The sequence below is a fragment of the Nelusetta ayraudi genome, unplaced genomic scaffold (genome assembly GCF_046127955.1).
Source record: "Nelusetta ayraudi isolate G7.1 ecotype Tasmania unplaced genomic scaffold, CSIRO-AGI_Nayr_v1 ptg000004l, whole genome shotgun sequence".
Classification (NCBI taxonomy): Eukaryota; Metazoa; Chordata; class Actinopteri; order Tetraodontiformes; family Monacanthidae; genus Nelusetta; species Nelusetta ayraudi.
In genome coordinates, this window is record NW_027466054.1 from 13057406 (window position 1) to 13075740 (window position 18335).

Below are 18335 nucleotides of genomic sequence, written 5' to 3' on the forward strand. Positions count from 1 at the left end.
AGCAGCTTTACAAAGCTATATATTTATGTATTTATTTATTCATCCATTCATTACTTAATTAATTAATTAATTAATTTCTTTCGTTCTTTATTTATAATTGTTGTTCTGGTTCCTACCCTGGCTTCTACAATCTGTTCTAGTTCAAGTATTTCTCTCTAGAGGGCACTATACATCAATTTTCTCTTTTTACAAAAATACTTTTTTGCCTGTCAATCTATAAACGGCATAAATTTGACAAAGAACACTTGAAACTGACAGTTTCGTTGGATTCAGAGCAGTGATGACAAGAGATCTTCAAAAATCATAGATTTGTTTTTTTATTGGCTTTTTTTTGCTTGTGTGTGTGTGTGTCTGTTTGGAGGATAAGTAAGTGATAATATATGTAAAAACAGAAAAGGAAAGTTGAATTCACATTGATGATGACACAGTTTTTTTTAATTGTATCTTAACCTCTGAAAAGACATTTCTACAACAAAGTTGTATTTACTTACATTTCAACTTCCATTAGACCTGTATGAAGTCATGCTCTTGCTATAATGTAACCTCTGTAATCAATATTTTTTTCTCTACAGCCAGACAATAAATTCATGTTTTCAGTGGGAGTTTGTTGCTCTATATTGTTAAGTGTGACGACAAACCCCTGTGTTGGCTAACTCAGACAGCCTGGCCCTTTGGACAATCGCCTTAATGCTATCATCCAGTGCCATCGTTGCTAACCCTCTTACATAATTAGGATGCAAGTGTATTTAACTCTGAGAACCAAACAGAAGCTTAGAGGCCAAAGCAAAGTTCAAATTGTAATGCCTTTTGTCTGTTGTCTTGCAATGGTTGAATTTCTGTTTTATGAAGAAATACCCTTTTGTAAAAAGTTCCCTTTTCAAAATGTATCACTGCAAAGGTCTTGTGTTTCACAGACCTACGCTCATGGGCTCAGATATCGGCACCTGTAAAGGAACATGGTTATCGGATTCCAGTCCCGTCGTTGTTTTCTTTAAGTGATTTATGAAATGGAAGCTTCCCAAGCAAATAAAGCTGTGTACTTCTGTGTTGCTCTAAAATATTTTCTTCTCAGAAAAATTGTATTTGACAAATAACACCCTGTTTTTATCTCTATTCTCTGTTTTGATTTTCAGGTCTTGACCTCATCTATTTTTTGGTTTCGTTTTAGCACAGCTGTGAACAGATAGATAGATAGATAGATAGATAGATAGATAGATAGATAGATAGATACGTACTTTATTCATCCCCTTCCGCCAAAATTCAGGTTTCCAGCAGCATACAGTGTATGCCATACACAGTGTATGCCCTACATAATAAAGACCACAATAAAACGTAGATAAATAGTAAATGATTAAATAATATGTTTAAAAATAATATCTATAAGTACATTAAGTGCACATTAACAAGATCCATTGTGTAGTCTTATTGCCGCCGAAATGAATGACCTCCTGAACCTCTCAGTTTTGCAGTTTATCGGGAGCAGGTATCATATAAAAATAGAAAGAAAAGGCAATTATAACCACACCAATATGCATCAAATCATTTGCATAACACATACAAATAAACAGACAGAAAACACCTAATTGGATAGATACCAGGCTTGCCATGCATCTACGAGGAAATAAGAAAATAACTTTGACAAGAATCCCACATGTTCTGTGCAGTTAAAGAGGCTGGAATACCCCTATTTTAAAACAAAAGAAAGAAAGAAGAACGGCTGCAAACATACAGTGTCTTCCTAGAAACCGACGACTGAATACTTCTGTGACGTGAAGAGGGGAAAGAAAAATACCCCGACACGCAACATTCATGGCACAGCAATGGAAACATGACATCAATCATGCTGCAGCAGCTGAATTGCTTTCGAAACTCATAAACCGCAAATACGCTCAGCACATGACTTGATCAACGACTTGCATTCTTGAATAAATAGAGAAAAAAATGGATAAGCAAGGTATCTCCTCGCGTGTTTGTCCTGTCCATTTCTTTTTACATATCGTTCTTACTGACTAGAGACCAGACTGGCCCGGGGAGGTGGGAAACAACTGGGCTCACTGAGAGCGAGAAGTGGGCGGAGCGACGGGAGAGACCGAGGGCCATATCTAGGCTGAGACCGCCCGGCGGAGGAGGAGAGCAGTCACTCGGTGTGGGAAGTCAGTCAGCCTCCTTCACCGGTGTTTCATCACAGTCCAGGGAGATTCAAGCGTGGACAGCCCGGGGATATCCATCACCACTACCATCATTATCACCTCTTTGACTGAGCGTGCAGGTCCGAGTGTAGGGGAGAACTGGCCGGCGGAGAGTTGATTTCTCAACCCGGCTCCATGGCTAGCTAGCGAGAAGCGCAAGCTAGCCGCCGTTAGCTTCCAAGGCTCCGGCTTTCACCCACCGCTCGAAACCCGGCCAAGTAACGAGCCAAGCGAGGGAATGGAAAGAATTTACTCGGAGAGCCATCTCATCTGAGGACGCAAAGACAAACAGGGCGAAACCAAACCAGTCCGTTTAGTTAACCGAATCAGCGGTAAGTCCCGGCCATCGAGTTCAGTCTTGAGTTGTGCGCGATGCGTAAAGTGGGAACGTTTTGACTTGCGGTCTCATTTAACAACCCTTGTCGAAGCTAAGAAAGCTCATCAAACCGGCGTGGCGAGAGTTGTTCATCACCGCTGCGATGTGATAACTAAAACAAAGCGTTTTCCCCCTCGTGCCTCGGTGGTAATCAGAGGGTTTATCATTTGAAGTTTGATCGTCCGGTTTTGAAATGCACGGCGCAATTCGCTGTAACGCGGACGTGTTAAAGGGACCCACAGACGCGACTAGACGCCGCAAGGAACCAACATAGTTTCGATAATAACGATGAAAACAGCACATATTACAGGACCTTGTAAGCCTTTGTAATAATTCGTGGGTTGGTCGACGAGCTGGAGATGTTAATCACTCGAGTGTGACAGGCAGTGCGGGTTTAGGGTCGCGGCATTGTTGTGCCTGCGACGATATGTGAGCCGTGTGAGAGCAAGACAGTGCACAATATTGATCATAATTAGCTAGTTTAAACACTTACAGCCATTGAGTTGTTTTTTCATGAGTACGTACGTTCATCCTGACAGGCACGAGTTACTAAAGCCCCAGCCACTGGATCAGCAGTGCTCCATCTAGAAGACAAGACCTTTATTGATCCCACAGTGGGGGAAATTTGCAATTGATTCGCCAAATACATCGTCGTGAAAAGAAGTCACATTAAATGTACCTTGTTCAAGCGGCTCTCTTACTTGTGTATTTCTTTTAAAGCGATGTAGTGCAGCCCTAGTGTGACAACTATTAAACCTGAAGTCTCCTGATCAACACGCAGCTTCTCATAACTGTCCTGTCCTGGCGTTTCTTCCAAGTTGTTGACAGATCCACCAGCATGACGGTAATGATCACGTATAGTCGACACGTCTTGTCCTGGTAGAGTAGGCGACCTGTGTTTATGTCTATGGAGTCTGTCCCTTGCCTTGTTGTTGTTATTATTAGTCTGCCGCCTCTTCCTGATCCCTCCTGTAAGTAGAGCTGGGCTCTCCTTACGAGCCTACACCCATCCTTTGCAGCCAACGTTCCCAGCAACTGCATAGCGAGAGTTTAACAGGCATGTATCAGCCTGCTGCGCACGCACACACACACACACACACACACACACACACACACACACACACGGAACGTCAAGTTCCAAGTCACACCGTGTGATTCCCTCGACTTGGGTCTGACACGACAGAACCTCTGGTAACACCTGTGCATTAATTATCGAATAGACTGAGCAAAAGATTTGCGCCAGGCACATGTTTCTACTGTACTGCCCACTGCAGGTCATGTGCTGTTCATTATGTGAATAATGTGACGATCCATGGTTACCTGCAGTGTTGCTGTGTGTGCTGGACCTTCTGTCCGGACAGACTGTAGTCATGCCACTGGCAATTTGCGGCAAAGAAAAGAAAACAACTGCGTTGCAGTGGTAAAGCTTCAATTTGATAAATGAATGAATGGGAAAAGCTGCATTCATTGATCAGCCAGATTCTCGGTCACGGCTCCGGGGAGCTCCTCACTGCAGCCAATTACTACACAAGATTTCTAGCTCTTGGGACACACACACACCATACACACGCAAGCAAGCACCTGGCATCGCTGGAGCAGTGAGCCAAAATGCTCCAGCTCTTAATTACACGTTGGGTAGCCTACAGTAAGGCCAGATGCAGCTGTAATGCTGTCACTTTGTCACGCTGCACGGTTATTTTGTCCATGCCAAGAACGAATAACACGCACACCCATGCAGCTCCTCTTTCTTTTGTCCTATCACGCATGCCTTTGATGGTGGCACATTCTTCGTGTGATAATAAAAATGTTTTTTTTTCTTCTCGCCGTTGTTCAGGTTGTCGGTGTCACCGTAATCCCCATAATGGTGCAGAAGTACCAGTCACCCGTGCGGGTGTACAAGCACCCCTTCGAGCTGGTGATGGCGGTAAGTGTCTCATCCTACTCTTCCGGTCGACCCTCTGTCCACATGGATATTACAGCCCCGTAAATGTGTAGTTATGTAAGGCTGGTGGGTAGGTGGGTGGGCGCTGTAGAGGTCACCCTCAGTGAGTAGTCGCTGAATGACACACACCTTGGGTGAGATTGGCTCTTTGGTTGGAAATGCTGCTGCTGAAGGCAAAGCCCGCTGTTCACACAGTCATCGTCATGTTTCCACCATTTCAATTCCGCTTGCCATACGTGGTCATATTGAGATTTTCCTGGCTGCGCACCCAGCCTTGTGAGTAAGTCAGCATTGGATAGAAAGATAGAAAAAAATAGACAGATACTTAATTCATCCCAGAGGGACATTTTAGACATCTTGTAGCTTACATACACCCATATTTTTATTTATTTATTTTTATTTCAACTTTATTTAACCAGATAAAAAGACCTCTTTCACAAGGGTGACCTGGCCAAGAGCGGCAGTAGCACACGTCCCCAAATAACACACAAAATAATGACAGTCACAAAATAAATATTAAAATAAAATGAGAGTGCAAACTGTAGCAGATAAAGTGCGGGAGTGATGACTTCAGTAGCACGAATGAAAGAAAAAAAAACTTCAGTACTAATCATATCTCGCACCCATAAAAGGAAACTTAAACCCTCACAGGAATAAGAAATTAAGGATAAGGAATATTTAAAGCACGGGGAATGATTAGGCCTCAAGGATTCTTTGATACATTGCCCATGGTGGAGGAGGTGGAAAAAAAAGCCAGCAGAATATATGACCAAAGTCCAGGTAGGCCATTGCCAGTTCTGTGCACACAAAGAAGCATGCACTGTAATGTCTTGTAAAATGCGCCAGTGAACGTTGGATGTCACAAGTCGGCGGCAGTCAACAATCTGATGCAATAACTCTGAATTTAAAGGCTGCACACCTTTGGCACAAACACTCTCTGGTGCTGGTGTTTCAGGGTGTTCATTTGATCACTGAGGTGTGAAGCTATTGTGCTGCCGGTCCGCTCACCTAACACAACAGCGCTGCTCTGTCTAACAGAGGTTATGCCACGGACCCACTGCCAGAAAACCATTTGCAGTGTAAAAAATTTATCGCCCCACTTTGCTCCGAAGGACAGCCCTGCTGCATGTTTGCCTTTTTCTCTTTGAAGCATAAGTGAATGCAGACGCAGTGTTTTATGTATGACTCACATCTTTTCTTTTTGCTCTTCGGTCAGTTTTTTTTCAGTTGCCTGTGTTTTTGCGGCCCAAGTGTCGCAAACGCAGTACTCGAGGCGTCACTCTTTAAATTGTCCAGGCTGGTTTGAATCACTCCTTTCAACAAATGCTGTCGTTTGCCATGCAAAGCTGTTGCGCACTGCCCTCCCAAAGCCCTGAAAGACAGGGGATGGATGGAAGGCTCACCAGTTTAAAGTTCCTGCAACCAGTAAAAGGACAAGAGAAAAGTGTCTCTCTAGTTGTGGTCCTCTTCCGAGAGTATCTGCATAGCCACACATGGTGTGGAAAAGGAGGAGAGAAAAGGATTCTAATTGTTCATTCTGTTTGTTCTTGAGTTTAAACGCAAACTTAATTTTTAAAATATGATTTAAAACTATGAAGGCTGAATATATTATGGATGGTTGATTTTATCAGCAGTTTTTCATCCTCATCTGCTGTTGGTGAGCAGCTGTTGGAGCCTGATTACACAACTGCCGGTTGCAGTCAAGCTGTGAAATTAGTCAAAGATGCTGTTTGGTTGGACTAAAGAGTCATACATGAATAGATGAATAGTCATAATGTTTGAAGGCCCTCTGATCAAATTAAAAAATTTTTTTTTTTACCAGGAAGTGCATTTGGCAGCCTGATCTGCGTTAGGAGTGGTTGACCTTTCCGTCAGGTGCAGCTTTCTTAAAAGGGAAATCAGCTTTCTAAAGCGACAAGGCAGAGGATGCACGTTGAGTAAATCTCCTTAGCGCTGGCTTGATCCAGGGCCGGGCAAACACTGAGCTAAAAATAGAAAGCTGGTACCAACACCTGGGTCGGCACACGTGGCCGATGAGGGTGTAGAGATAACTGTTTAGCAGACATGGATGATTTGCGAGTGTGAGATGAGCCACCTCATTGACATTTTTTTCCCCCTCTTCACAGATGAGACAGATTTATTTTTGGAAAACTAATGGAGTGGCTGTGGGTGTTTTTGAAAAATTGGGACAGCGAAGAAAGTTTTGATTTAAAAGCAGGACACTGTTGAATAATGCTTTGTGATGACTTTGCGGTTGAATGGAGAATTACTTTGGCTGTGATCACTTTTGCTATTGTTCAGGCTGCTGGTTATTTTAAGTGTCTGACTGATGATCTATTAAAAGGCTCTTTGTAATTGACCACAGCTTTTAGTAAGTAGTTTTTATGAAGGCACGCCACTTAGTAAATTACATGACAAAGCAGCATCTTTTGTCAAGATGGGAAAGATTTCAATCAATTTATTCTTCAATTGATTAATCAGACCACTGATTTTATGTTGATCACTATTTTTTTTTTAATTAAAAGCAAAGATGCTGATTTGCAGCTGAGCTCGGAGGATTGATTTCTCTCCTTGCGACTTCTCACTGCAGCGAGTGTGTTTTGCAGACACTGCAGAGCGGACTTAATGGTGTGTCACAACACTCACTGGCTGTTTCCAGCCAAAAACGCAGCAAAATCTCACCTCCCTTACTTCCTTTTTACAGCAGCCCCCGTCACCATTGCAGCAGAGTAATGTACCAACATCCTACATTTGTCACACCTCACGGTATCTGCGAGTGTCGACACCATTTATCTACTACGTATATCAATAGCAGCTTCCTTCTAATGTCAGTGCGACTCCTCTTCCTGTAACCGGTGTCGTTTGGACACGTACAATATGTGGATTCATATATTTGGCTACCATTTGGTTCAGCCTTGTTATTCTCCTCCCAGTTGTTTTTTGTTTCAAACATTTATTTGCCCTGGTGGGTTCCCTCTGTCCGTCGGTGACTTACAATCGACATTCTACTGTGAAGAACTTTGTGTTCCGTCTTGGCTTGACTTTCTTTTGGATCCCATCACTTTGGAATACATTTACTCCTTCGAAGGTACCAAACAAGGCTTGACATTCCTCTTTGAAAACCCTTAAATCACAGTGGAGTTGAAACGCAGCCGCTCTTCACGTTGCCGTGCAGAGTGCCTCAGATGACCGACAAGTGCCACCAAAGTATTTCATCCTGGGGCCAGTGCTGCCATGGTTACGACGTACTTGCATGTTATCCCTCCTACTTCATAGTTGTTGTTATGCAGGGCTGTGCGAGGCCGGCTTTCTCCTCTCGCTGTGCCAAGAGTTCTAGCATCCGCCACATTTCACACACTAGCACCAGTTCCTTTGCAACTGAATGGCACTTTCACATTGTTTATCCTGTGTGCCTGACCACTCCGGTCAACGGCAATGTGATGTATTTATGAGATTAAGTAACTCATGTGTAACACAGTCTGGGCATAACCAAATGCAAAAAAAAAAAAAAAATAAGTAAAAAAAAAATGAAAACTCGTTGTCAGCGCTCTCATTAATTTATAAGGTGATCCTGATTTTGACTTTGATTATGAGTTATTGTGAAATGACTGGAAATCAAAACCATAAATGGAGCCTAAATGACATGACATGGCTGTCTGAGGACTCTGCTGTAGTCTGCACCCAGTAGTTTACTGCAGAGGCTTGCTTCGATGGCACTCCACTTAAAAAGGGCCGACTCTTGACGGCACTCAGAAAAAAACAACACCTCGCTGTCTTGAGAATGCGCCCTGGTTGAAACTCTCCCTGTAGATCACCTCGTCGCTCAGTCAGCTCCAGCTCATTGCAGTGTTTGCCAGGATTACCGAAGCAAAGTGGCGCAGTTGGAAAAGAAAATCTCCCACTGCAGGCGTCCCTCGAGCCCGCTACCGTATCTCAATAACAGGAAGTGTGTAGTCACTGTTGTTGTTGCCATTATTGCGGCGGTCCGGCCTGGAGAGCCTCGGGGCTGTCCCTGGGGAATCGCATAGGAATGTCAAAAGTACAACACCACACGGCCATCGCTGTTATTTCAGGCCAGAGAGAGACACTTGCCTTCGGAAAAGCATCTGTAGTTCCAACAAAAGAAAAAAAAGACTTTGGCAGCTGCGAGAGTAGTGAGACTTTCCGACGCGGGAATAGGACCCCCGTCCAATGTAACGCGGCCTTTTTGCGCCTGAGTTTACGGACGACACAGTCCCTTAACTCTCAGATTAGAACGCATGCCGCATACAAGAGGGTATTAAGCGCGTCAAAGCCTTTGGTGCGGCGACCTGCTCCATGGAAACGCATGGGGTCTGGAGCTAATCCAAGAGGACAAAGCTCTTTGGTCCAGCCCCCGTCTCAGTGACTGCCGTCTACACCAGCGGAGGAAAAGCATGTGCCACGCTGATCTAAAGCCTGTTGGGCTCGGGCACATGGGCATGGCCAGGGACAAGGGACGTTTCCTTCTTAGTGTCTAAATCCTCTTTATCCCCGACGGCAGCATTAATGAATGTATCATTCATGTGTGCCTGGCATACATTGTTTTGTCTAAAAGTTTGCTGGGTTTTCTGGTTCTATACATTTGTCAAAATACACTGTGATGTAGTGAACATTGAACTCGATGATTGACCATCATGCTGTGAGGGTTTTGCCAGTGTTCTATGTTATGAGAACGTTAGAGATTTTAAAGATCCAGTTGTGAAATTTTTAGGAAGGCTCAGTATTTACACAGTGTTTCATATTTGGGGCACTGTCTGGCTTCCTTAAAAAATGGTGGCAGCTAACTAGGATCAAGACCCTTATTGCTCTTATATAAATAAGAACCATTCTGAGAGTAGGAAAACCAAATTACTTTTATTGTGCTGCCAGTATATACTTTTATTAATGTATTTAAGGGCAGTGAGTTAAGCTTTTACCGACATAAAAATCTTAAGTTGCTATGCTCATTACCCATAACTTTTTTTTCTGCTTTATTTTGATGTGGACACATTTCAATAGTGCTCTTCACTCTTTGTATAAATTTCCAAAAGATTTGCTTTCCACTAAAATGGAAACGAGGCCAACGACTAAAACCATTCAAGTGTAACAATGTGTTTCAAAAGCATCACACAAACGGAACACGGCACCAAAGGAACCAACGAAAGGTCGAAGGGGCGTCAGATCGTGCAGGTCCTGGCAGAGCAAAAGAGAGGAAAAGTAAGAGTCCCAGCTATTTGTTAGAGCCAACTCCCTGACAGCAGAGCAACTCCTGGGAAACAGCAGTGCCACTTGAAAGTGTCAGAAATCCAGCGTTTTCATTTTTACGAGGCCATTCTCTGTGGTGAAAGCAAGCCTGGGAGAACACTACATGCTTCTACTTGTCCAGCAAGCTGAGACTCGGTGCTTTCTCTGTAACTTGTTGTCACAAAAGCATCATTCATTAGCGTGTTGACGTACTACTTAAGAAGATTTAGTACAGACTGGCAGGAATCGAATGTGAAGAGTGGAAGAACTAGGGTGTCGCATTGAACGGCAAATTTTCAACATGCTTATCACATGGGTCCTTGTCCTGTGTGGTAGACAAGCTCATCTTTAACGCCTTACTTATTGTTTGTGTTTCGTTGTTGTTGTGGGTGTCGATCATATCTGTCAGCAAAGAATGTGAGCAATCACTGTTGGGTCCTGCCTGCCAGGAATTTGCTTTAGAAGAAAATTCCAGCTACCTGCGCACAAGCTAGACTCCACGAGCCGAAAAACCCCCTCACACTGTCGCTAGCGGCTGCAAGAAGGTAGACAAAGAGACGTTTTCAGACTATCAAAGGCGCCCTGGGTTTGATGTTGGAGCTTTGTCAGCTGGCGACTTGAATAAGAGAGGCAGAACCCATAAAAGTTGGTACAACAGGGCCTGTGTTTTTCACCGCAGAGGGTGAGAAGTTAAAAAAAGAATGTCATATTTTTTGCAGGTTTGTTTTCCTCAAAAGAGGTACTTGGTCCCACCCTGCTTGTTCTGTTTTGCAGCGCCCTATAAATTATGTCGCTGTTGCTCAGAACAGTCATGCGGATCATCCCCAACACCCCCCCCCCCTCCCCCCCTCCCACCCAGCGATGCACGGTCAACATTTTGCTTCGCGCCCGTGCGCTTGCCAGCCCTCTGTTTCTAAACCTGGCTCATCCTCCGGCCCCTGCTAGGGTGACATCCTGTCCCACCATGTCCTGACCCACTTCTGGCCCTGGTCTGGTTAAGACCCTTACAGCCCAGTTCTCTGGCGCAGGAGCATCCTGGGATTTTTTTTTCTCTCTCTCTCCCTCTCTCTCTCGGTTGTTTTAATTTGTCTGGGAGCTCCTTGCTTATCTGCCGCCGGTTTCATCCTATTATATCCCAAGCAGGTTTGGCCTCCATGTGAGCCTCGCCTGTGTGCAGAAATGGGGTCATTTCATCAAATCAGGAACTCTTTCTGCACCGTTGCGGCTCTCTCAATCTCTCTCTCCAATAATAATAATAAAAAAAGACAAACAGAATGAAAGCGGATTACGTTCACTGCATCTGACGTATTTTGACCGAAGATTTACGTGGGGAGATTTAATGCAAGAAAGCGTTCGTACGTCACGACGGGATTTTTGTGTTTAGGTGCTTTGATTAGTTTCTGGATCACCGTTCACTCGCTCGGCTCCATCCTGAGTCGCAGAAGCACTACAGGGGGAGCAGGGTTTACTCGCCGGCCGCCTCGAAGGGAGCAGTTCATCATGCGGTGCGCAGAGCGTTTCAGACCCGCATCACTAAAGCACTGCGATAGCTCCCTGTCAACCTGACTCAGGGGAGCCTATGAGGAGATTCTGCTTCCATTCACTGCACACCGAGACTCTCATTCACCGTCTCTCTCTCGCTCTCTCGCTCTCTCTCTCTCTGGCGCTGCAAGATCAAGATGCGCCCCTTCCCCCTCCCCCGGCTCCGTGCGACACAGACGAGCGTGCGCGCACATGCTCTGACGCAGTAACCCTTAGGCATTTTTTTTTTTTTTTTTAACACTGTAATCATTTTACACTGGACAAGTGACTCAGATTTATGCGGCAGCTACGGCCGTTTGCATGGGCTCGGTATAGAGGCCACTGCAGTCGGTGCAGGTGCAGTTGTCGGGTTCGAGGAAACTCTATTAAAGCTGCATGGTTTGAATACACTGTAGGATGCAAGGTGCTTTTTTTTTTTTTGTTGCATGCTTTGTCAAAGCGTGATGATGAATGACAGGCGGTTTCAGTTTTTTTTCCTTCCACCTTATATAAGAGTGCGTTGGGTTTTCACTGACACATTCAGGTGTTAAAAATTGTGGGTTCCCATGCGACGGTCCTTTTTCTCACTTTATCTTTCGGAAACACAGGCGTGTCCATCTCCAACATTGGTGTCACACTTTGTAAAAATAATTTTGCAATGGTGAATCTACTGACTGGTGCTTTGTTTCTTCTTACTGTAAAGCATGGTGTGCATGATTCTGCATTTTTCAGAAAGCAAGTTATCGATAATTACATCAGGAGTTATCAAACTTGTTACTTTCTTCTTTCATGTCACTGCTTCCTGTAATGCTCTGAGGATGGTGACACAATATATGCTGATCTTCTTGTTGAGTATTTCTTTGACGTCAGATGAATATTGTAAATGTTTGCTTCATACCTCACCGTTTCAATTGAACGAACCATTTGAATCAATTTTCACACTTTATAGCCAGGTGGCCTCCACCTTCTGGTGAAGGCCACCAGGCCCCCCACGTTGGTTCCAGGCTGTTCTGACATTACAATGCACACTGCAGCTCTGAGATCAGTGAAAGGAGGGAAGTGGGTGGCATGGCATGCACAAACTATGGGCTCTATTGTTGCATCCGTTCAATTGGTAGCTTGTTCTCTCTCCCTCTCTCTCCTGCCCCACTGCACACCTTTCCCTCTCGCTGTCCAACCTGTGCCAATCCTCTTCACATCTCGGCTGCCTGTTTGCAGTCAAACTAGACAAAGGGAACTGTTTGAGGTGCAAAAGCAAGTTAACATTAGCAGCTTCTCTTCTTCTTTGTATGTCATGTTCCAAAGCGGTGGTTTGTTCATTATTATTATTGAAAACTGGACCATGGTGCACTTCCGGCATCACAAGGACATGTCAGGGAGGCATTCCTAATGACCTTAGCTCCAAGCCACTAGGAAGTTGTCCTTCCTATGTTGTTCCTGGACATATGAGTTTCCCTAAATCAATAATCAACTACTTGAACCAGTCACCAAAATAATTTACACTGAGGTTAAAATAAGCATTATAATTAGAATATACCTTTGAAGTTGAACATTGTATTTGTTCCTGTGTATTTTTTTTTTTTATATATCATTGATAGTCCGTCCGATAGTTGGTGGCCTTTCCACTTTTTATATGTCTACCTACCTGCTCTGAGACGGCTCTGTGTGTTGTACACAAACTTTGATTTGCCTTGTATGTCTGGAGTTCATGTGAAAGTGGTTTTGTTCACTTAAGTGGCTCCCGAGTCCCTTCTCAGATGTTCCCTGCAGTGAGACAAAGGATCATTGTCACAGTGAAAGCATTCATGTATGAAAGCCTTAATGGACTGGACTGGACAGGACCCTTGTGTCATTGTTTGAGCTTGGAGTAATTTGACTTGGAAATTGAACTCTTAATATTACTTTTACAAAGGTAATTCTACATTGGTTGTTGGTGTAATTGCCTTTAATGAATATAAACTGTAGGACAAATTCAATTAAATTACATGTTAAAAAAATGAACTTTTTGGAAAAGGATTCTGGGTTTGTCTGATGAATGGAGAGTACCTATCATCATCATCATCTTCATCGTCATTGTCACTGCATGATTAACTTGTATAACCGGTTGGAATGTCATGACAGTACTTAACAATTCTCACTTCCTGGTCATGTTTTATTTTACACACATCTCGAGCTAATTGGGGCACAAGACAGATTTTAAAGCTTCCTTCTCAGCAAAGTTGCCCCCTCCTCTCTCCCATCTTGACCTAGTTTGGAGTTTATAGCTCTGCCTTGTGAAATAATTACCCAGAGGAATTTTCCTCTTCATATCTTTTTCTACAGCGTGCTCTTCTGTAACCTTTTCACCTTCAATTATGACCCGGATGCTGTTGAGATGCTGTGTATTATGGACTGTACTACCAGATATTGGTATTATTTAAAGTACAAACCTCCCCTTGTGAGTAAAAGGTATTTTCTAGCAGCTCCTTGGTCACATTTTAGTGCTGCATCCTAGTGATTACTTCACTAAAATACTCATTTACACAGATGTTTTCAGCCGCACCACAAATACGTAATGAGTTCAGTGTAATTGTTACAATGGCCTGCCCGATAAGTCCGGGTCCAGGATTGCCTGAGGTGGCGACTAATGATTTTGGTCACCAAACAGCAGCTTCATGACGTCACACCTCCTGTCAGCAGTCAACACACAAAGCCTAGTTTGTTTCTGTTTGACGTCAAATGATGGTCGTATTCTTTGAAAATGAAACACGTGTTTGGCGATGGATCTGTTGTACGATCCACTCTGTCGCTCCCCAATGGTTTAGTTTTGCGTTGACATAAGTAGATTACATCGACAGTATGTTAGTCCATTTAGAAGACAAACCTTGTGCCACTTACTTGCCTAATGTTTTTGAAACAATAAAAAGTTATAAAAAATCACAAGGTTCCTGCTACCATTATTTTAAAACCTTGTTTGCATTTTGGTTCAGACAGGACAAAATGATTTAGCCAATCTCTTACCTATTACTTTCCTTGTTTATTTTTCATGTAGATCCTTTATCTATACAATAGTGTCCGTATTTGGATTTTTTAACAGCTCAAGAATGATCAAAATGAATTTGGTGAAAATTATCTGGGATTCGTCACTATTAGTTTTTCTTCATTAGTATTTATTTTGACTCGTTGTGACGACCAACCTCCAGTCTTTTCAAACAAAAATGTAGCCAATCAAGAGTGAAAGTAAACACTTGAAAGTTTGCTAAGCAAACAGCTGATCCACTCCCCACAGAAAGTGGATTCAAACAAGCAGCTTCCCCGTGGCTTTTGCTTGACCTAGCCATTGAATGGCTAGGTCACCTGCACAGAACAAGAACCCAGTAGATGAAATTTAATTCTTCAACAAAATATCTGCAAACGTGCAGGTTTTCCTTCCTGTTGTGTACAAAGACAATGATCTTGTGACAGGTGAGATTAAATGTTTCCAGTCTCTGTGACTCGTTTGTTAGTTTTGACATAAGCAAAAGGAAGGAACGTTCTGTACTCAAACATACAAAAGCATCACGCATCATTAAAAACGACTCTGTGGCTTCTTGCATGCTCAGTCTTCCTCTGAGTCCCTCTGAGCGACTGCAGCCTGATCGACTGCTGCGTGCGTGTTCCGTTTGCCGCCAGTTATGACATTGGCTGCGAGCCGTCCTCATTAGCTGTCATAATCTTACATGCCCGTCGACCAAAATGTTATCATTTCCCCAGCTGCCAGAAAAGCCGGCTGATTAAAAATAGCACGGGCTGACCTCGGTGTCTGCCCTCTCCATTACACAACCATTTTCATAAGCTCCGCAGAGGTTGAAGCTGCTGCTGCTGCTGCTGCTGCTTCAGCTGTGTGAAGCTGGTGCTTCGGAACCGGCGGCGTCGGGTCCTCTGAGACTTATGGAACGCCGGAGTTTCGATCTCACCAGCGCTTTTTGAGACTCGGCTGACCAAAACACACTAAGTGTACGTGGTGTTTTTGTTGATTGAACAGATTGTTCTTCATGATCTCGGGGATCAAAAACCCGACAAACAAGAATGCTCGGTTTCAAGTCTCAACATGACTGCAAGACCTTTTGGCTGTGTGTGAAGAGCCAGTGGCTGTTAAAAAGCATGACAACAGATCAGGGAAATGTTACACTTGTTCCTTGAGGTTAAATTCTTGTTTAGTTTGCCCAAAGCGTGCCAAGCATCGATGCGTTGGTGGAGTGGAAGCATTCTGGATGAGTGATGAATAAATTTGCATCTCTGTCCATTGCTGTAAAAATCCTCCTCTGTATCTCCAGCCCTTTTTATTGTTGCCATTTAGTGGATATCAACATTAACAATAACTCTTAAAAATAATAATAATTAAAAAAAAACGACACAGAAAAACAACTTAAAAAATAAAACTAAATTATTTGGACTATTAAAATTGTTCAAATTTGTTTTTTTAAAAGACCCATTGCTCCCATGTAGAAATCTTGACAACTGCTGAAATTTATTATCTGGAGGCAAAAAGGAGAGAAAAGCAGAGTATTTGTTGTAGGGCTTAAAACTCAAAATGATCTCCGTTTACATCTAAAGAAGTCTTGATTAGATGATTAATGATCAACATGACATTTTCAGCTGTTTGCATCTTCAGGTAGGTACTTTATTTAAACAAGGTTAAAGTGGAGTCACTGTCATTGTGTCTCCCTCTCAAGCAGCAATAATAAAAGTCTCCGTCCTTGAGTCCTTTGGTTGTATTTTTATAGCGTGCATTCAGTCATTTTCAAGTATTTGGCAGATAATGGGTGGGCACCCAGCCAGCGGGGGTCTTATCCAACAGTACATTCCACACGTATGCGTGCACCTCTTACGCTTAACTCCTGGATATCCGCAGTTTCCCCTCTTGGACTATATGTGTCTTGTTTTCCCGTACACACACACACACACACACACACACACACACACACACACACAGCCTTGTGGACGTTGGTTCCAGTCCAAATGGAAAAAAAATGTTTTCTGCGTTTGCAGGAAGAGATTAAGTGGAGCGGATTGTTTTTAATTATATTTTCGGTCAGTGGGGTCCCCATCCAATTCCAAGGAAGCCGTACATCCTAGTTGCGTGTGTTGTCTAGCAACTAGAGAAGAAGGCTTGTGTCATTTCGGACAAACTTATAATTGATCGTGCTTGGTGCATTTGGATCGTCGTTACGACGTTCCAGTGTTCCCGAGCAGAGCCGAGGCGTGACGAGTATCGACTGTGGTGGAGTTACACTGTGTGTTTGGACTGCTGTGTGATCAGTGTCATCTCCGTGTGTCAGAGGCCGACCACAAGAGCCACTCTGTGTTTGCTGTGTAACTATTGCTCCAGCTGCTTAGTCAGACTTTATGCGGACACTTGTTTGGACGTCTGATGGAGCGTTAAGTCCACCGCTAGTTTTGAGTATACACACCTGCCAATGTTACATAATGACGTTCCACGTCTGCTGTTGTTAAGTTCAACAGATGAAGGGCAGGCCGGGATGCATTGTGTTGTTACGGAATTAAAATCGTGCTGCATGTCAAGTCAGCAAATTGATAATAAAAAAAAAACACGCCATGCAGCTCGAGTCAAGTCAAGTTCATGTCAAAAACCTGGAAATGTTAGCTAGCCTAGCACTCGTGCTTTGTAGTTTGAGTGCACGGTTGGAACGACCAAACAGAAGCAGAGGCAGGGGCATGCAAAGACAATGGTACATACTTCTTGCGTGTCGTTAAAGAGTACAATTTCAATTTGCCACTCATCCTTCGAACCGGCTTCGTTATTAAAGTCTGATCTCTGGATTCGGAGTAAAATGGCTTTTACAAGCTGCCAATAGCATTAGCGGTGTGACAAAAGCTTTGAAAATATAATGGCGGGAGTTAATGCTATAGTCTCTTTAACAAAACAAGCCATTCATTTCTAGGTCATATTGCCCATCCCAAGGTTGTCACAGCAGATTATGGGTCAATATTTACCGAGGGTGACTGCTTGGCTCAGCGCTGACTGCGTCACTCATCATATAGACCAGTCTACTTTCTTTTTGTTTTCCAACAATACTCGCAGATCGCTCAGTGACGCTGAATGCGAGTGACGCTTTTATTGAGCTCCGGGAGACAAACTGAGTGGTTTCAATTGTTGGAGGCCGGATGGCACGTCCCCCATTTGACTGCTGTCTTCAGTACTGTGCAACAGGTCCACATGAAAAGAGCAGCTCATGAGCCTGCACAAGATTTCTTTCTTTCTTTCTTTTTTTACTTGTTATTCAACCTTGAATCGTAAACTACGGTTTTCGATTTAGAACAAAAATGTCATCATTGGACAAAAATCCTCTTTCTTCTTTGGTTTTTTGTACTTGTAAAAATAAATAAATAATAATGCTCCAGCTATGTTATGTAGCTTTAGATTTCTGCCAACCAGATGTGAACATGCTGCTTGTTCTAATTCTGTGGGAACAAACCCTTTAGCCCAGCAGCGTATCCCGACATTCCCTCTTCCCAGGAGTGATGTGGTGTCACCGTCTTCCTGTTTCCTGTTATTCCTCTCAAGAGCAGCCGGGTGGGTTTATTTTCACGCCAACGGGCCGGTTTTAAAAACTTGTGCTGTGTTTGTTTGTTGGCTCCAACGTGAAGCAGAACAAGGCCCCGGCGCAGCAGCTTTTTGTTCCTCATTTTGCTGCCTTATATAACGACGACCCGGTGTTGTTGCGCAGCTCCCATTGTCTGAGCAGAAAGTGTTTTTCACCGCACGCAGCGTTTGCAGTTTTTTTTTCAGATTGTTGTTGACGTATGGAGGTTTTTTTTTTTTTTTTTTTTTTAATGGGTGAAACCGATGTTTACAGTCAGCGCTCTTCTGCTGACTGCAGTACAAAGCCTGTGCCCGCTGTTTCACTGTGGCCATGACAGAATCACACAGCTCAGCATTCACGTTGCGCAGCCACTCGCTGGCTCCGCCAGCTGCCGTCGCGTGCCAGCGGCGTGATGCACCTCACTGACTTACTGACCCGCGCGAATGAAAAGAAGCAGCCACTGTTGCCGATGATGCTATAGGTCCAACAGGCCACTC

General features: G+C 43.7%; 1 protein-coding gene across 2 annotated transcripts in view; it reads left to right on the plus strand.

Moving 5' to 3' along the window:
* Positions 1-2105: 2105 nt before the first annotated feature.
* Positions 2106-18335, plus strand: part of LOC142895097 (SEC14-like protein 1) — a 31832-nt gene continuing 15602 nt past the window's right edge. For both annotated transcript variants that reach the window (XM_076035868.1, XM_076035877.1), the window contains exons 1-2: positions 2106-2521; positions 4400-4489. In XM_076035868.1, coding sequence (XP_075891983.1) covers positions 4427-4489 — 63 coding nt within the window. In that variant the 5' untranslated portion in view covers positions 2106-2521; positions 4400-4426. The remainder of the gene's footprint in view (positions 2522-4399; positions 4490-18335) is intronic.